The 20467-nt window shown below is 47.2% G+C and overlaps 1 protein-coding gene across 2 annotated transcripts in view; it reads left to right on the top strand.

Annotated features, from left to right (window-relative positions):
* Window positions 1-20467, top strand: part of Fntb (farnesyltransferase, CAAX box, beta) — a 90005-nt gene that overhangs the window by 45566 nt on the left and 23972 nt on the right. For both annotated transcript variants that reach the window (XM_052185608.1, XM_052185609.1), the window contains exons 5-7: window positions 5356-5502; window positions 5601-5684; window positions 14727-14813. In XM_052185608.1, the coding sequence (XP_052041568.1) occupies window positions 5356-5502; window positions 5601-5684; window positions 14727-14813 (318 nt within the window). The remainder of the gene's footprint in view (window positions 1-5355; window positions 5503-5600; window positions 5685-14726; window positions 14814-20467) is intronic.

Here is a 20467-nt window from a genome sequence, read left to right as displayed (position 1 = left end):
TTACATGGTAAGACCAGTCTTTTTTTTTTTTTTTTTTTTTAAGATTCAATTTCTTATTTATTTATTTATTTATTTATTTATTTATTTATTTATTGCTGTAGCTGTCTTCAGACACACCAGAAGAGGGTATCAGATCCCATTACAGATGGTTGTGAGCCACCATGTGGTTGCTGGGAATTGAACTCAGGACCTCTGGAAGAGCAGTCAGTGCTCTTAACCTCTGAGCCATCTCACCAGCCCGGTAAGACCAGTCTTAACAACAAAACAAAACAAAAACAACAGCCAAACAAAACTAAGCCAAAGGTCCGCAGGTGACTGTACACATTGCAGTCTAAGAAGGAATGGTATTTGGGTGAGCATTGGAGTCACGTGGAGAGTTAACAACTTACAACCTGCCTCTACCCTCAGTGATTCACATTTAAATGGTACTAGGTATGGGTTAGTTGTTGGGTTTTTGTTTTGATTTTTTAAAATATCCCTGAAATAATTGTAATGGTGCAGCAGAGATGGGCGGTGCTCAGCAGCTCTGGTATCAGTTATCTGGGCTGCACTGGTAATGTACAGACTCTTCAGCTTCAGGGAGTACAGGGCTTTATTACTCTGTTGATTCCAGTGCACAGCTTGGGTTTGAAAACCCTTCTTCTACCAGAGGGTTTCCACTCTGTTGGTCACTGATATATGTAGAAAATATTTCCAGGCCTTCTACTCCACCTTTGACCATTCAGTTCCTGGGATAAAGACCTTTATATCACTAAGGCTGGGCAGATTGAAATCTATTTCCTGTCGGTAACCCCGAGTTATTTCTTACTGTTTCGTCTGGGCTGCTCTTAGCTCCAGTGGGCCAGCTCTCATGGTCACGCGTTCTTGATTCCTAACTCATGGTGTCTCCCTTCTCTCTTCACCTTCTCTCTCTCTGACCTATGGCAAGCCCAAGAACGCCAAGTCCCGCAGGTCTCAATTCTGCTCAGCTGTAGGCTGTAGGCATCTTTATTCACCAATCAGAAATAACTTGGGGGGGGGTCAGTCATGCATATAGTGTCACTGGGTCTATGTGCGCACTTTCATCTTGGGGGTAACCAGGTCTTGGGGACCCACACGTAGCATGACATACAATGCGTAGCCACAGAGCAAACCTCAGCAGATGTGTATGCTGGGATGCAAAGCTTGCCCCCCCTTATGTAACCTTAATGGCATCTGTGTCTGACCCCATGTGCCGGCGGCATATCGGAGCGAATGCTTCTGTGAACACTTGCTTTTCATAAAGTGTCATTTGAGGTGTTTGCTCAAAGCTTTCTGGTGGCTATTTTTTTATTAGTTGATGAATTTTTGGTCTTTAAGTGTTTCTCCCCTTTCTGATAGGTCACAGTACATTAACATTCTGGTTTTAAAGTTGCTGAGAAGTCTGCTAACGACAGCTTGTCACTTCAGTTTGTCTGTTTCTTAAGTTGCAAGTTGGAAAGCCCGAGGACCAGAATGTTCTGTAGTATTGAGGGGTGAGGCACGGGGGAAGCCCCGCCTCCAGTTTCCTCACTTCACCTCAAGGCTGTCAGCTGAGGAATGCTGGCCCGGAGCCAGGACAGCAAGGTGTCTGGAACATTCAGATCCCCACTCATTCCGGACCTCAGGCTACTGGGCCAGGGGGTACGGTTCATTACAGTACTCTGTCTGCTTCAGGAGCTGGGGAAGAAACAGATCCTAGGTGACCATTTTTGGTTTTTCTTTTAATTTTGTTTTGAAGGTCTTACTCTCTATATAGCTCAGGCTAGCCTGAACTTTCTACATAGTTCAGGCATGCCTCAAACTTATAACAGTTGGGTACAGTGGGACACATGAGTAATTCCAGTACTTGGAGGACTTACACAGGATTCTAAGATGGAGGTTAGAGTAGGCTGCATAATGATACTCTCTCTCAAAAGACTGAACAAACAAAAAAGGATTTTGTGATGTGGAGATTGAACCTAGGCCTTGTGCATATGCTGACAATGAGCAACTCACACATCCTCCAGTCTGTTGACGGTTTTTAAATTTTTTGTTTTAGATTTATTTTATTTTTATTTTATGTGTATGACGGTTTTGGGGGGGGTATAGAATAGAGTATATTCAGGGCAGAGGATGGGATTTAAAGGGGTAGTGGAGGCAGAGAAAGGCAGAGAGTAGAGAAGCACGTGGGGGGGGGGGGGAGTCCAAGAGGGACCAGAGAGGACAGAGAGGAGATAAGAGAGGTAAGAGAGGGTGTATGAGTTTTTGTATGTCTATGCACCATGTGTCTGAGGCCAGAAGAGGGCGTCAGATGCCCTGGAACTGGAGTTACAGATGGTTGTGAGCAGCCACGTGCACGCTGGGGATTGAACCCAGGTCCTCTGCAAGAGCAACACGTGCTCTTAACTGCTGTGCCACACCTCCAGTCCTTCTGCTGAGTCTTATTTCAGTTAAACCCTTTTGTCCCTGTATCTAGAAAGCTCCCAGCTGGCAGCTGGCCTTTGTCAGGAACTGTTATCAGCTACTTACTTCTGGATAGTCCATAGGAATTGACTGTGGCTTGGAAAATATATAAGGAGCAAATTCCACTTATAAAAATTTTTCTTAAAAATGTATTCCAGAATCGCTTGCTTTTCTGACTATAAACTCTAGTTTCAGTCCTTGTGTTATTTACAGTAAGATTTTTAGGTATAAGGAGTAGCAAAAAGAATTGTCTTAACCTATGAAGACCGAAACAGCCAGCGGCTTGCTGTGCCTGTCCACATAGTGGAAAGCCCCAAATCAAAAGTAACTGTGTGTAACAGCCACACCAGTAACCATGGGACGTGGGAGACTGTAGCCAGCTGACTGCTGAGTGTGTGACCTCACTGAGCTGTAGAGAGAGACCCTGCCTCAAAAACCAAACCCAAACAAACCACAGAACAGGGGCCTGGTGGTGAATCTCAGTGGTTTGAGATCCCCAGCACCCTCATAAACCTCATGTGTGATCTGAATACTTTGTAGGTGAAGGTAGGAAAGTAGGGGAGGCTCGGGTGGGGTGGGATGGGAGTAGGGGGTTGAGGAGGGGTGGGGGAGCAGGGGGAGGTGGGTCAGAAGTTCAAGGTCAGTTTCAACTCCATAGCAAGCTGGAGGGTAGCCTGGGACACATGAGACCCTGTCACAAGAAGGAAGAAGTGAGTGCTGTGGGGATGAAGTAATGTACATCTGCCGGCACGGGCAGTAATGAGATTACATATATACCTGTATTTACATACGTGTGTAAGTCATAAAGCTGGAGGGACCATGTGAAGGAAGAGAGCTTAAGGGAAAGGGAAAGATAATATTGGAACACATGACTGAGAGCAGCGGGGGTGCTGTCTGGGTGAGGGGAGGTGCGCAGGCAGACGGGGGGTGGGGTGGGGGGTGGGGGGAGCAGTAGGGGTTCTGGGGGGGTAGAGGGGGTAAGAGAGATGAATTAGAACAGTCTGATATGCATAAGTTCAAAGGTCAGGACCAAACCCATCAGGTCGTGTGCTGACTTTCAAAAACTAATTTACAAAAAGATTTTCCAATTTTTATGTAACTGCTTCGTGTTGGAACATATCCTTTAGGGCAAATGGAAACCATGCTTCTTGCTTCTTGTCATTCATATTTGGCTCAGAATAAACTATTTCTCATTTTAAAAAAGAAGAGACAGACAGACAGACAAAGGAATTGAATAATAAATGAGATGAAACAGCCCAGATGGGAGGCCCTGACCACTAGAAAGACAGGCTTGCCAGGTGGTCTCTTGGGTGGAGTTCTCCCTGACAGGAAGGCTATGACCTGAGAGTTGCAGGGAAGGAGAGATGCTATAACCTGGGCCTAACTTGGTCCTTCCTGGAATGGTTCTTCACGTAAACTGTAGAAAACCCTGTGCAAGTAAAGGCTCCCTCTGTTTCACCTGAGCAAGAGTGCACCTGATGTCATGCCAGCAGCAAACCCTCTAGGAACAGGTTTGCTTTGTTGAGGAAACTGGAGCCCATGCTGTTTAGCAGATCAGAAGGGAAACATCTCCTCCTGGGGCGAGTCAGCGGTGCCCTGCTTAGTTACCTCTTCATCACAGTGATAAAATGCCCCAAGAACTTGCGCGCTTTCTGCTGTCTTTCCTCGATACTGTAATGGTACTCATGAATGTCCACACTGATACTCTTAAAATAGCAACAATAGTAAAGAGAGGCCATCGCTGGGTCCTCGGGTCCTTATCTGGCTGTGCTCCAAAGCCATCGTCTGGCTCCAGGCTGTGATAGGGAAGCACGGTGACTTTGGCAAGTGTGGAATCACCACTGATCTCAGAGCCGGGTAAATCACTGTAACCTCACGGGCAGGTTCAACAAGTGTGGGGCAGCCCAGATCTGATGTGCAGGTCAAAGACCTAGTCTCTCAGATGGCATCAAGAGCCATGAAGAAGCAAGACACAAGCACACAGGACACCCTGGGGTCCTTTTTCTGGGGTCGTTATACGGATAAATAAGATGCCTGAGTGGCGAACATAAAATGACAGAAGAGAAGAAAAAAAGCAGCTTACAGGTGAAAGTGAAAGTGGTTGTTTGGGCTTCCAGCTGCAGGGGTGTAGTCTGCTGTGGCCGGAACAGGAAGCTGGCTTTAAGTTTACTCTCAGAAGAAGAGAGTGTACAGGAAGTAGGCCTTGCTCTAGGTCTACCTGAGCCCTAGCTTCCTGTGAGGGTCTACCTCCTCAAACAGCACCTGCAGCTGGGGACCAGTACTCAGCTAAGTGAGCCGAGGTGTCAGGCGTTTCAGCGTTTCATATCCCACCCCAGCAGTCCTGTCTGGAGTCTTCTGCTCTCCCATCCCCCCAACAGTGGCGCAGGCTGCACTCAAAACCGGCTTCTTACAGGTGGTGGGAACAGAAGGGTGTTGCCTGCGAGGGCTCAGATGAGTGTGCTCGCAGGCTGAGGTCTAGTAATGCATCTAGGCCTGTGACTAGCATGGAGAGCATCAGTTGAGCCCTGAGCTAGAGGCAGAGTCCAAAGGTCCTCAGAGGAGACTGTACTGCTCCAGATTCAGGTGACAGACAGTTTACTGAAACATAAGAGAAAGGTTTGGCCAAGAAGCTTAAGACTCAGCACCAGGCCTGCCAAAGATTTCCCCCCAGCGGCAAGGTGTTTGCCATTCGGCAAGACAAATGCTTAGATAGAAGACTCGGGAGTGTGCACAAACCTGACAGTAGCTGGGTGAAGAGTTATGTCTTTTAGGGGGTTGTAGTCAGGTGGTGGGGGGATTATCACTGCTTTGAAGGTAGGAGAAAGAGTAAGGAAAGGTTGGAATTGGAAAGGGATTTGATATTTGGAGATTAATGCTGTCTAACCTTGTTCTCCCCCTTGGCCATGCACCTAGCGTGTGTCAGTTTCTGGAGCTGTGTCAGAGTCCAGACGGTGGCTTTGGAGGGGGCCCCGGTCAGTACCCACACCTCGCACCCACATACGCGGCTGTCAACGCACTGTGCATCATCGGCACGGAGGAAGCCTACAATGTCATTAACAGGTAAGCTGCGGCCTAGGCCTCGGTGGCGGGGACTCCAGGAGGGCCCCCTACTGTGTGGCACTGACCATTGTCCTTTCTGCCCTCTCTCCCATTCTCAGGGACAAGCTCCTTCAGTACTTGTACTCCCTCAAGCAGCCCGATGGCTCTTTTCTCATGCACGTGGGAGGTGAGGTGGATGTAAGGTGAGTGGATGGTTGCACCCACTTCTAAAGTACACCTGTTCTTAGAGCTGCTAAGCCTCGGAAACATGGCAACGTGCTGCTTCGCTGACGTGCAGAGGCTATGTTCCTGGCACAGTGTCACAGTCGTTGCTAATATGACACTAATGCCTTTGGGTGTCATCTCTCAGCTTCTTTCATGTAAATGTCAGAGTAGGAGTTGGATAAAAGAAAAAGCAAATGCTTTTGATCTAGAAATACAAAATACATTTGTGTGGTGTAAAATAGTTTACTCTAAGTAGTTACATAGTGTAATATAAGCTTTCTCCTCTCTTGGGGAAGTAAGTCTAGAGTCACTCTGTAAGTACTTTCTGGTTGCATTTGATGAAATCATGAGGGTGCCCAACACTCAAGGCACACGTGAGTTCCTCTGATGAGTGCAGAGTCCCTTGTGGGCCAGTACACTGGAGTGTTGTGGACTTGAAACAACTGATCAGTACCATTGGCACCTGCCGGGTCAGACTTCGTACTTTACTCAAGAAATGTATCTGGCTAGATATGGTGGTCTGTGATCAACATCTCAGCTCTTGGGAAACGGTGGTAGGGGGATCAGGAGGTCAAGGTCCTCCTTGGCTATATGATGATTTCGAGGCTAATCTGGGCTATATGACCCTGACTGGATTTAAAAGAAGAAAAGAGAAAAATACTTATACTAATTACACCAGTAAGTAGCTTCCTGACCTGTGGGCAGTCCATCAATGAGGCATATAAGAGTTTGCTAAATAAGTAACTTCTCAAATGCAGTGGACCATTGAGATGGTATATTATTTAGTCTGGGAAAAATACATTTTTGGGAGGAGGTGAAGTTTTTATATCAAAATGAAAGGTATCTTTTCTGTGTGTTTTGTTTGTGACAGAGTCTCACTGTGTATCCCTAGGGTGGCTTGGAATTCGTTGTGTAGACCAGGCTAGTCCTGAGCCCCTGCAGAGATCTGCCTGACTCCCCCAGCTGTCTGGCCTGACAGTGGATTCTTCTAGAGCACGTTCTTCACAGTGGTGTGTTAGCTGGGTAGCCTTTGGTGTAATTTTTGGCACAGTTAGCATGGTATCTGTCTCCCAGGTAAAGGCATTTATAGCACAAGCTTGAGGACCTAGGTTTGGTCCCTGGTAGGAGGAGAAAACAGACTCCACGGAGTTGCCCTCTGACCTCCACACATGTGCTGTAGTAGGTGCACACCCCATTTGCCGTCATAGACGCATGAAGAAGAAGATGATGATTTTAAAACAATCTCAAAGAAAGTAGGCCAACCAGATAGGCCTTGTTTGCCACCTGAGAAGCACTAGTGGCTGAGGTCTGGAAGTACAGGTCTGTTTTGAAGTCCGGAGCAGGACTTCACCAGGAGTGAAAAGAGGTTTTGGGAACAAGCTCAGTGGATTTCTGATAGCATCTAATTTCATCAAGCGGCACGGTACCAGGCTATAATGATGTAGCTTCGGCGCCCCTCCAGGAGAGGGCACTCTCTTGAGTGGCTTATGTTGTCAGTTGTTTCCTGAGTCCTTGGATTCACAGTCAGTCTACTTTGGCTGAACCAGGTGTAGCGGGTGATGTCCATACCCGCTCTCTTCGTTAAGGTCTGTTGCTGTGAAAAGACGCCATGACCATGGCCGCACTTATATGGAAAACATTTCATTGAGGCTGGCTCACAGTTCAGTGCTTGTCCATTATCATCATGGCAGGAAGCATGGTGGTGTGCAGGAAGAGATGGTGCAGGAGAGTAGCTGACAGTGTTACATCCAGATCAGCAGGAAGAAAGTGATCTGCTAGGCTGGCTTCGAGCTTCTGAGCCCTCAGAGTCCCTAGTGATGTACTTCCTCCAACAAAACCACACCCACTCTGGCAAAGCCACGCCCACTCCGGCAAAGCCACACCTGCTAATGGTGCCACTTACTGTAGACCCATGGTGGACATTTTTATTCAAACTACCGCACCTGCCTTGACTTTAGGCCAGAGCTTAGTTAGAGGCTGCACTGCTGTTAGAGAATCGTGGCAGCTTGCAAGGGAATTTAGTTTTTAATAATTAATTGAAGCTGGGCATGGTAGCTCACACAGAACATCCAGCATTTAAGAGGCTGAGGCAGGAAGAGAGTGACTTCAAGGTCTGACTGGCCTACTTACAGAAACCCTGTGTCAAAGCAGCTGGGCGTAGTGGGACATGCCTTTAATCCCAGCAGACAGAGATAATCCCTCTGTCCAGAGACAGAGGCAGGAGGATCTTTACAAGTTCCAGGCCAGCCAAGATACACAGAGACCTTCTCTGAAAAGACCAAATGACATCAACAACAACAAAAATGAAAAAGAAATTGAATGAGGCCGTGCAGTGGTGGTGCACGCCTGTATTCCCAGCATTTGGGAGGCAGAGGCAGGCGGATTTCTGAGTTCAAGGCCAGCCTGGTCTACAGAGTGAGTTCCAGGATAGCCAGGGCTACACAGAGAAACCCTGTCTCGGAAAAAAAAAAAACCTGAATGAGACTAAGCACAAGTAAACAGATCATGGCGATGGTGAGGTCTCCATGGTGTTTCATTAACAAATTAGTTTTAGATATTATTCTCTAAGTTTCCAAAATGCAGTCTTTTTCTGTGTTTGTGTTTGTATATGCTAGACAAATGCAGGGAAACTTCTCCAGTTAATTCTTTGTGTTCCATTAAGGAGCACCAGGCTACCATCCTCCCCTGCTGTGGCCCTGGGACAGATCTGCCACCGAGCCTACAGTTGTCATTTACATGGTGTTTGGGTTGGAAGATCAAACCAATAGTTGACGTCAGTCTCCCCATCTTGCCTGGCTCCCAGAACATGACCTCTGTAGTTTTTTTGTTTTTTTGTTTTTTTTTTGGTTTTTCGAGACAGGGTTTCTCTGTGTAGCCCTGGCTGTCCTGGAACTCACTCTGTAGACCAGGCTGGCCTCGAACTCAGAAATCCGCCTGCCTCTGCCTCCCAAGTGCTGGGATTACAGGCATGCGCCATCACCGCCCTGCTTGACTTCTGTAGTTTTCATTCCACATTTCTGTTTTCCCTTTGCCTAGAAGCACCAGCCAGTCCCCAGAAGAGAAAATCAAAACCAGAGACAGTTTATCGCTTAGAGAGCAGTTTATTCCAGTGCCTGATCAGACAGAGATGGTCTCTCGATCCTAGGGGCCTAGAACAACTCCTGGTAGTTTCTACGAATGCCTTACTCAGGTGTTGATAACTTCTGGGGTACCTCAGAAACCTTCAATTAACCACTAAGGGAGGAGCAAGGGTTAGCTGAACCTGGCCTGTAATCTCAGGCTCCTACTCAGAAGACTGAGCAGAATTATAAGTTAAAGGCTAGCCTCACAACTTTGAGATCCTGTCTCAAAATAAAAAGTAAAATGAGACTTTGACCTGCAGCCCTAACTTAGAGCACTCACTTAGTATATATGAAACACCGGATCCAATCCCTGGTACTGGGAAAACAAAACAGGGCCAGCGTTCAGTCATTTTATTTATTCATTTATTCGTGAATTAACCATGAAATTTGTAGTATTCTCTGGGGAGAGAGGAGAGACAAGTGACAGATTAGGATGTGTGCAAGGGTGAGCAGTTAGCTGAGAGCTACTGAGCTGGAGGAGGCCAGAGGACACCTGGGAACAATGAGCTGGAGCAGGCTGGGGACCGACCGACCGAACGAGGGGGCCCTGAGCTCTCAGTACGGAGGCTGGCAAATCAGTGCTTACGGGCTTTAGGTAGGCAGTGATATGAGCTGCCCCGTGCTCTCCTAGTTCAGTTATGGTGCTCCTGTCAGGCCCGCTGGGTTCTGGGCTGGAAGGAGAGACACACAGACGGGTGACCGGTGGGTGATAACAGCCTGGGTTTGGATGGCAGTGGCGAAGAGAAGACGAAAGCAGGGAAGCCTGAGCGGCGCGTGCTGGGGACGGACTGGGACAGGAAGAAGCTACGCAGCAAGTCGTACCTGCTTCCCTCCCCAGCTCTGTGTGTGGTCTAGGACTTGTGGTTCGGGTGTCTGTTGTGTGACTTTTCTTGTTAGTCTATTTCTGTCCATCTCAGATAGAGAGGGCAACAAGAGGTCAAAGAAAATTTCATCCAGGGCTTGCTTGGCGAACCATTGAATGCACTGGAGTTGTTCATAGAGCATGGGAGACATGGGCAGCTGCGTCACCAAAACCCACGGTGACGGTAACTGTTGTTTAGACAAAGGTATAGAAGGTAAAGTGGTAAAAGGTAAAGATAAACTATTTAAGAAAACAGTAGCAGTAGCCTTCCTGCCTGCACAGGCTTTTTGTCCTGTTTTACAATACCAAACATAGTTTCCCACATTGTAGAAGTAATTTGGTTGTACCCAAAACAGTTGAACCATTGCTTCACCAACAGGCACATTGTACCTGTCATTTTGATGACATTAACACACAGAGTGTGCAGCCAAGCAGGCCTGTTGGTGACAGTTTTTCTCCCAGCAGCCAGCATAGGGTCCTGTGGCACCCCAAAAAACAACCAGTGAGCTTCTAGCTCAGTCCCAGCCTGATTCCCCTGTTCTGCAACCAGAGCATTCGGTGTTTTCGGCAGTAGGATCTTACCATTTAGTGCATACCGTTAGTATTTAGCAAATAGTAATATAGCCTGTATGGTAGGACTTTAGGGACTGCCTTGCCATTGACATAGAAGGAGATACCACCCACACCCAGGATATATTCGAACTCTTTACCTTCTGTTTTTCTGATCTTCTGGGTGCTTCCCCAAATCTGTAGAGACTAGAGGTTAACATTTTATCCCGTGCAAAAGGAACTCTTTTCACAAAGTGGGGACAGGATCTCCAGATAGATGCCTGCCGGGGGTAGCTAGCTGTTCTAAGCATGTGAGAATAGCTTTTAGGATTTAGTGGCTAGGGAAATATTTTTTAAAACTGTTAGTGAGATTCAAAAGATCCCATTGCTTTGTTTGTTTGTTTGTTTGTTTGTTTGAGACAGGGTTTCTCTGTGTAGCCATGGCTGTTCTGGAACTCACTCTGTAGACCAGGCTGGCCGAAAGTCTGCTTCCACCTCCTGAGTGCTGGGGTTAAAGGCATGTCTGACTTTGATTTCATTGCTTTTATAAGTAGTTTCTTCCAAAGAGCTGTGTTGGATGCAGCAGTGTGTGTGTGTGTGTGTGTGGGGGGGGCACTTCCGTATTTACCTCATTGTATCCACAGTCATTGTTCCTGAGCCAACGTACTTCCTCATCTTGGGGTACTGCCATAAGTCGTGTGCACACCTATCCATGCCTGGTGGGCTTGAGAACCATCTGTGCTGTGCTGCCCAGGCTGGGGCCAAGAGGTAGCAGTACTGCACGCTTGCTTACCACACCTATTGCTTGACTGGGCTTCCTGGGTTTGGCAAGCTCCAGGCCAGCACTGATCCTTCTGCCTTCCTATCAGGCACAGCTGGCTGTTCCAAGTGTCCTGGGCCGGGTAGAGAATCTCTACTCCCGGTGTATTTTCAAGGGAAAAATGTACATAGCATAGTGAGGGATAATCGCCAACCCGGCGAGGTTTTTACTTCTATCACTGTCTTTGTATCAGCCCACTGATGTGTATTGGGGGCTGCCAGGAACTAAGGCAGCTCCTGGCTCTTGCATCTTTGCACATTAGAAGAGGGCCAGGAAATCCTCAATTCAACGTGGGGCACTTAGTAAGGCCCTTCTGTACGAGCAGCATTGGCTACCATGTTAGGGAAGTGGCTGTGGCAGACTCCTTCCCACAAAGCAGTGGGCACACTGGGATCACTGTCCCTCTTCTGCCTCTTTGGGGAACTATTGCTCAAGCTTCTAGACCAGCGGTTCTCAACCTTCCTAATACTGTGACCCCCAACCTTAACATTATTTTTTGGGTTGTTTTTTATTTATTATTATTATTATTTTGTTTTTTCAAGACAGGGTTTTTCTGTGTAGCCCTGGTTGTCCTGGAACTCACTCTGTAGACCAGGAACTCAGAAATCTGCCTCCCAAAGTGCTGGGACTAAAGGCGTGCGCCACCACCGCCAGGCTTTAACATTATTTTTGTTGCTAATTTATTATCTGTGATGATTTTGCTACTGTTATGAATTGTAATGTAAATATCTGTGTTTTCTGATGAAAAAAGGGTCTTTAGACCCTAAGGGGTTCTTGACCTACAGGGTGTGAAACACTATACTAGAAGCTCACAATGTATTTGGTTTTCTGGGCCGTTTTATGTGGTTTTCTTTCTTGAGTCCCCTTTATGGCTTCAGCCTTTTACAGACTGATGGACATGCCAGTCTGAATTACCCAGGTCCACCAGCACCTCTCCTACCTCACAAAGTTCATGACCCAGCATGGACCCTGGCAAACCTCAAAAGACCCAGCCCCCATGCCAGTCCCAAGTCCCAAGGCGCCTGAGACCGTCCTCCTACCTCCCTGCTGAAGACAGAGAGCTCTCACGTGCTCCTCCCCATGCCTCCTCCCTCACTAGCATTTCTTTTGTTCCCCTGGTTGATTCTTCCCACGTGGTCCAGAGTCTTGGATTGCAGAGGGTTATTTGTGCAGATCCAATTTCTACCTTCCCAGTGTTCGCCTCAGTCATAGCACCTCCGTCTCTTGTCTTCACCCAGGTTAGGCATCCTGATGGAAGGTAGCATGGAGCACAGCAGCCACAAGCCCGGCCCCCGGCTCCCCTCTCTAACTCCTCCCTCCCGTGAGCAAATTCCCCCCCCACCCCCCAGCTCAGTTTCAGCTGCTCGGCTTACCGACTATAGTCTTGGTTTTCTCTGCAGTCCTATTCCATCTGTCCACGGAGTCATCCACAGGGATTGTAATAGATTCTTGAGTCCATCCGCCATCTGAGGGTGTCTCTAATACAGACATCAACAAGCCTGTCACTCTGTGTCACACAGGAGTGTAGAGGAGGACAGTTCCCCTGGGATCTCCCTGCAGACTTTGGGTACTGAAGTTCCCTCTGGGTTAGACAGCTCAGCTTCTGTTTCATGTTGTACATCTGTATGGGGGACCCCCACTTGCCATTCCGGCACGGAGACCACGTGGCATGCTTATCCAGACCACGTGGGGAACGAAGGCCGCATTGGGACGCCCCCTGGATGCTCTCCCCTCAGACAGCGCAGGCTCAGTTGCTAGCCCATCTCCTAGCAGAGGCCATGTAACTGCACCCCCTCCCCCAACTCCTCTCTGGTTCTGGTTATCCCCTGTCCAGCCACTAGTTGTTGATTGCCCTGTCCTGGGGGGCGAAGTTCTGTTCACCCGCAGTAGATCAGGCAATAACAGACGGAAGAAACAATTTAGTCATGATGGCTGCCTCCTTTGAATCCTCACGTGAGTCAGTCTTCTACCTCCTACATACTCTCTAGCTCAGGCCAGGATTGCATACACCTAGTGGGGAAGCAGGTTTCAGAAAAGGAGTGGCCTGGCGCCTCCAATAAGGATCTGATGCCCCTCCCCCACCCTCCTCCTACACAGGAATATTAATAGATGCTATCATGTGAGGATCTATTGAAGTCATCACCACTGCTCTGATTTCAAGGCTGTAGCAGCCATGTCACACCCGGAGGACAGAATTCCACTACTGCTTCCCTGTCAGCTCTGATGAAAGGCAGACTGCATTACAGGCCCCCTCCCTGCCTCATTGGGATTCTGAAAACACTGCTGAGCCTTTGTGAGTGGCTCAAGGCCTAGAGGAAGTTAGATCCTACCTGCAAAGTGAGCATATGGTAAACCCTCGCAGGCTCGATTCCTGTGTACTCTGGATGCCCGCTGGTGAAATTCAGCCTCTGCGGTTGGCCTGTGGGAGCCTGGCTGGTGCTAATGCCCATAGGGCAGTCATGCCCATGGCTTCTGCAGAGATTTCTCTAGAGTGCCTCAGTAAGTTAGGCATTGCGTTAAGTCTATACACAGAATAAGATGGGAGTCAACCTTGCTTTTCCTTCCCTTTCCTGTTCCTTCTGAGCTCTTAGAGAAAGGATTTGTGAGTAGAATTCAAACAAATAATTTTTGTCTTTCCGTGGTGGGTATTGGAAGAGACAGTCTGTGGATGTGTTCCAGGACAGGTGGACAGGATGAATGTCCTGAGAATTATGAGTGACCGAATAGAATGACAAGATGATCTCAAATGAAATGGGTATGTGTTCCTTTATTCGCTCATTTTCAGATAGGAGCTAGAGATGGAGCTCAGTGGAAGGGGATGGCGGAGGAGCAGAGCCCTGCGCTCGACCCCACAGCGACTCTGCCCGAAAGTCAGGCTCCTGCCTTCAATTGAAACAGTATCTCATGTATCTCAAGCTGCTCTCAGACTTGCTCTGTAGCTGAGGATGCCCTTGAACTTGCGATCCTCCTGCCTCTGCCTCTTGAGCGTTAAGATTAGGGCATGCACTACCATGACCAGTTTTGGGGCTCAAACCCAGGGCTTTGTGCATGCTTGGTAGGCACTTTACCAGCTGAGCCATATCTGAAGCGCTGTTTCTACTTTTTTGCTGAAAGGCGTGTTTCTGTGTGTCTGGTGACAGCGCTTGAAATCAGAGCTCTTTTCTCTAGAGGCATGAGGATGTAGCAGTTCCTGTCTCGCTTGTGGGGCTCAAGCAGCTGTTAGAGTGTGGTGGCCTGCTTTGGAGTGCGTCTGTCTGAGGAAATGCAGACCCAACCTTTCACACACATCCCTCATCCAGACAGAGGTCCTGAGTCTGCAGCAGTGAGACATCTGAATGAACCTTCTCAGCACCAGAAGAGATGGTGGGAACCGTTGTAGGTCTTTGGCAAAAGGGCTCAATCTATTTTTGAGATCAACTGATATGGCCATTAATTCTGAGGGTGTAGTATGCCAGTGCAGAGACAGAGAATGTCATGTTCCTTCACCGAAGCCGGGTTGTGAGCAATTCTATCCAGACAGAATGTCACACCTCTTGGAGATGCAGGAGGAATAACTGCATGCCAAGAGCGAGATGTGACTGCAGTACTGTACCCAGGCGTTTTTCTGAGCCTCATTCTGGCTTTTCCTTGGAGCCTAATGCGTTTGCCCATGTTTCTGTCTTTGCAGGAGTGCATACTGTGCTGCCTCGGTAGCCTCACTCACCAACATCATCACTCCGGACCTCTTTGAAGGCACAGCCGAATGGATAGCCAGGTGGGAGAAGTCACGTGGTCCCTGTCCTCAGAGAGCAAGCAGTCAAGAAACATAAAAAAGTCCAGAAGGGAATATAAAATTATAAGAGATGTCTTAGGGGTTAGTTGCTGTGCCCTTTAGAAGTACTTGGAATTATTTTTAGGCTTCCATTAATGTTATGTTACAGTTTATGTTGGCACAGATGAGTAGCATTGGTGAGAGTCTGTCTGATTGATTAAAGCAGTTTGGCAATATGTCAAAATACCCTTGCTTAGGAAACCCAGGAACTTTACTCCTACTCTTTACATCCATGAAAGAGACAAAGACTCGTTTATAAGAACAAAAAACAAAACAAGATTGGGTGTGGTGGCCCTCAGTACACACAAGGTAATCACAGTATTCTGGAGGCTGGGGTAGGAGTTGAAGTCCATCTTTAGCCCCACCTTGAGTTTCAGTCTAGCCTGGGCTATTTTTAAAAGAGACCCTTTTAAAAATAAAAAACAAAGCCTAGAGGTGGTGGTGCACACCTTTAATCCCAGCGCTTGGGTGGCAGAGGCAGGCAGATTTCTGAGTTCAAGGCCAGCCTGGTCTACAGAGTGAGTTCTAGGACAGTTAGGGCTACACAGAGAAACTCTGTCTCAAAAACAAAACAAAACAAAACAAAAATAGAAAACAAAAGGCACATATGTGTGTGTGCAGTTTATTTTTATTGAAATAGTACTTATCACCCTGTAATAAAATATAATACAGTAACATTACATATGTACAGATGATATATACTGTGTGTGATATATTTTTTGTATAACTCTTATTTTCCTGGAATTAATGTATTTATCATGAAAGTATTTATCATAAATTCTCCAAATTCTCCAAATTCTCCATCAGTACTACAAAGTTATTCTTCATTCAGTCAGATATTTCAAATAATATTTTCTTTCGTGTATTTGTGCACATGCATGCGTGTTTATTTGGGAGTGTGTGAGTGTATATGTATGTGTATGTGTGTGAGTGTGTATGTGTGTGTATGAATGTATGTGTGTGCGAGTGTGTATATGTATGAGTGTGTGTATGAGTGTATGCATGCGTGTATGTGTGTGAATGTGTATATGTATGTGTGTGTGTGTGTGTATGTGTGTATGAGTATGTATGTTTGTGAGTATGTATGTGTGTATGTGTTTGAGTGTGTGTGAGTGTATGTGAGTGTGTGAGTGTGTGTGTGAGTATATGTGTGTATGAGTGTGTGTGTTCTGGGTCCTTCCCCCCACCCCCAGCCCTCACCCCCCTGCTTTAGATCTAGATAGACTGCTCTTAGCTTGATGCACAGCAGACATCTAGAAGCTTCCTTCCAGCATGAAGTTCACTTTATTTTTCTGCTTTGTTGGAGCCCTGTTTTTATTATTATTATTATTATTATTATTATTATTATTATTATTAATTTAAATAAAGCATAATACTCCCAAAGTTCTCAGAAAAGGACACCTAGGAAATGCACTTTTAAGGTCCTGCATGCATCTTTATTTGCAAACCTGCTTGGTGGTCTGTCTGGTTGGAGATGAATAAGTTGGCAGCAGTGTAGACTGTTTGTCTGAGTTCTGTAAGTGTCGCTTCATTGTCTTCTGACTTTCCATGTCCTCGTCAGCGGGTCTGATTTCCACAGCAGCTGACAGTCTTGGAGGACACTGTAGAAAGATGGTGGTACTTTGAGACCGAAGCAGGGCAGTTCCTGACTCTGTCTCTTTTTAGTGTTCTGTTTCTCGGTTGAGAGATCCCATCCTTTTATTCCTTCCTAGTGTGCTTTTCTTCACTTCCTGTGGCAAATAGGTAATTATGTCTGCTTAGAAACTCCGGGGGACCCAGGTGCAGTGGCAGGTGCTGGTCCCTACTGCTCCGAAGGCTGAGGCAAAAAGCTCCATGAGTCCAGGAATTCAAGACCAACCAGTCTGGGCAATATAGTGAGGCCTTGTCTCAAAGGGTGGTGTGTGTGTGTGTGTGTGTGTGTGTGTGTGTGTGTGTGTGTGTGTGTCTCAGTTATTAAGAACACTGCCTGTTCTTCCAGAGGACCAGGGTTCAATTTCCAGCAACCCCATAGTGGCTCACAGCTGTATATAACTTGATTTCTGGGGGATCCAATACCTTCTAATGGCCTCCATGGGCATGTGAGGTACAGGCATTCATGTTAGGCAAACACCCATACATGTAGAATAAAATAATCAAATAAAAAATGTAAAGCCCATGTGTAGGTCTTTCAGCATGTGAGCTTGAAATGGACGTGTTTCATTTTCCTGGGTGTTTGTGTATTGAATAGCTTTAGACAGTGTCCTAGACATGGTGGTTGGTGTATTGTAGAGAATGGCTTCTGTTAGATTGCTTCAAAGGATGTTTTTGTTTTTAAGCAGACAAACCACTTAGTCAGACACACACAGTAAACTTCAAACAGTGCTCTGTGCTGCCGTGGGTGGCAGCTCAGATCTCAGATCGGTTTTGATTCCAAGCTGCTCGGTTTGCCCAGTGTATGTGCTTTCAACGTAGAAATTTGAGCTCAATTTGGGTTTTTCCATCTCTGACTCTCCTGGCTTGTCCTTACTTTCTTATAGCCTGTTTCTTCCTGCTAAAGATGGTGGCTTTCTATTAGATTTAGCTGCCCTGCCCTAAGACCCAGGCTGCCACTGCCACTGCTGGGGTACTACAGCCATCCCCTGTGCAAACCAAAAGGAAAAAAGAAAAGAAAGACAGGGTTGTACAGAAGGGGACGGGCTCCCTGCAGTTGTTGGCTCTAAGTTTTAATGCCACATTGGACTCCCTGTGCCTTTCCTTAGTCAGCCAGGCCGTGGAGATGTTCTGCATGTGTAGGAATGCCCCGCTGAGTCTTCAAGAGGACTCACCAGCAGGACACTCACCAGACATGGGGATCTGACTGAACCAGTCTATTTACAGCTAGCTTTGTGCCTTGGACATATTATTTCATTTCTTTGTGTTGAAGGGTGGGATATTAAATCGTATACACATCTGGGACACTGTTTAAGTGAGTTAGCCTGTGGTGGTGTGACCATAGTGCCTGCCACCATGCCAAGCCACCCTGACACCCCATCGAGGATCTTTGTTGGTGCTGTTTGGAAACGTCCTGATGATAACTTGTGGATCAGTTTCCCTGTGTAGTTGGCACTCAGCAGGACTCTCATTTGGAAGCACACATTTCAGGACTAAGAAATCACATTGCAATATTTCTTTAGCAACTTCTTTATTTTTATTTTTGAAACAAGGTCTCAGTGTGAACCCAAGGCTGACCGGTACTGTTGGCCATCTTGCCTTGGTTTCCTGAGTGCTAGGATTATAGGCATATGCCAACATGACACGCCATGCTCCGTCCACAGCATCTTCTACACAAGTGTTAACCTTATCCTCAAAGACTTGTATCAAATTTGTTTTTAGACATTTTGTACATATTTATAGTACATTCTGACTACTATCACCCACCCTCTACTATCCCCATTCCCCACCCTATCTGATCTCCACCCCCAACCTATTCCCCACCCTCTCTCCAAGTCCCTTCCCCACGTTTGTGTCTTTGTTTTGTGACTCAGTGAGTTTTCCCAGGGTTGTCTGGGTGAGCACAGCTTTGGGGATATCCACTGGAACTGGTGGGGCTCCTCAGTAGGAACACAGCTCAAGACAATGGTTGTTCCTCCCCCAGAATCCATCAAAAGCCAGTAGTTCTGTTGGGAGGGGTAAGGCCTGGTAAGCTCCTCTCCAGTACCCATGAGGTAGCATTGGCAGGCCGGTCTTGTGCGGGTCCCTTGAGATCATGACTGCAATGGCATGCAGCATACATGCAGGCAAACATCTATACAGAAAAAAATAGATCTTTAAAACATAAAATAAGATGCAACTTTAAGCAGCTTTTCTTCTGAGCCCAGCTTGTCTCCTCCACCTTGCCTTTGAGGCTGGGTCTCTCTTCCATATGGAGATGCCCTCCTGTATCTGGTGCTTAGCAACTCTGTTCAGTCTGATACTGAGGAGAGCCTGCACCCACAGGAAAGCCTACACCTGCGCGTAGAGCTAAGACCCTGCTGGTTTAGGGAATTCTCAATATCTGAAGGGCTTTGTTCTTGAGCTTTCAAATTCCTGCCTAGGGTGTGAAGCTTGCAGGCCTCTTATGAATTACAAGTAGGCAAGAGGTGAGGTGTTTACTGTGTGGTGGCCGCCCACTGATCCCTCCTGCTTTCTGCTGTGGAAGCTGGGATTCGGCGCCCTCCTCCCTTTTTGGTAGAAGTGTGGATTTTAGAGATAGATGATAGATAGATAGATAGATAGATAGATAGATAGATAGATAGATAGGACAAAAGACAGACAGACGGGGAGAGAGATGGGGAGAAAGATGAGAAGAGAGACAGGAAGACAGAGGCAGAGGGAGACAGGAGAAAAGAGGAGAGGAGAGAGCCTAGAAAGAAAGGGAGAGAGTGGAGACTGGGCCTGGCATCCTCCCCTCCCCTGTGACACACCTATTCCAACAAGGCCACACCTCCTAACCCTTCTCAAATACTGCCAGCCCCTTCTTCCAATCCCCTCCCCCCACTAAGCATACAAATATTTGCGCCCGTGGGGGCCATTCTTATTTAAAGCACCATGATAAGCAAACCCATTCCTGCTCTGGCTTCTCTCTAGCCGCCCAGCACTGAGGAGGGAGGACGTCTCTAGTCACGTTAGGCGCTGTTAGCCTCTGGCCTGCCCTCAGCGTTGCTAGCCTGCACTCATGTTGTCTCCTGCTGGCTTTATCCTGGCTGTTTATGTGTTTAAATCCTCGCGCTTCTGTTTTATTGGACTCTAACATTCAGTCTTTTGTGTTGTCCATTATGTGTGTTTGTGGGTGTGGGTATGTTGAAGACAGGGTCTTGGGCAGCCCAAGCTGGATTTGAACTTGCTATATAGTTGAGACTGGCAAGAACTCTGATTTTCTTCCATCTATCAGTGCTGGGGTTACAGGCATGTGCCCCACGGTCATTTCCTAAGAGTCTTACTAACTGAAGAAAAGCAAGGTGCAGAGAGGGTGTTTCATGTGCTCCTCCTATTTGTATAAAAACCAAGGGAAGGAAAGCAGAACACATACCTGTAGTATATGTGTGTGGTGTGTGTGCATGTAGTGTGTGTGTGTACAGTGTATATATGTCTGTGTATGTGGTATATGGGTGGGTGGGGTGTGTGCCTTAGTGTATGTGTGTACTGCATGTATGTATATGTGTGTATAGTGTGTGTGTGTGTGTGTGTGTGATCGAGGCACAGAGACTGACGGGTCACTGCTGGTCATGGGAACCAGGGCCGAGAACGGGCAGCAAGCCGCTCTGCAGTGCTTTGCTCTCTCACACTCTTAGAAGTATAAACCTTCTTACTATTACTTTTTCAACTGAAGCAAAGATGAGTTTAACAAAGAAAGGAACTTGATCTCCCTTGCAAACTCGACACTCCCCTTACTTTTCAGACATGAGTGCTTTCTCTCATCCAAGTAGCCAAGTGCACTGGCAATCTAGAATGAGGCTCGTGTGTGGGTGGTAATGGAGGAGGAGGGACGGACGGACAGACAAGAGCAGTCTGCTCTGAGCATGCGGCTGGCTTCAGACTCTGCACACTGGTTTCTCTGAACCCGAGATCTCAGAGGAAAGCCTGTGGGCTCTACAGACTCC

Source organism: Apodemus sylvaticus, chromosome 6 (assembly GCF_947179515.1).
Source record: "Apodemus sylvaticus chromosome 6, mApoSyl1.1, whole genome shotgun sequence".
Taxonomy (NCBI): domain Eukaryota; kingdom Metazoa; phylum Chordata; class Mammalia; order Rodentia; family Muridae; genus Apodemus; species Apodemus sylvaticus.
The sequence above is the reverse complement of the archived record's forward strand: the minus strand, read 5'-3'. Positions and strand labels throughout refer to the sequence as shown.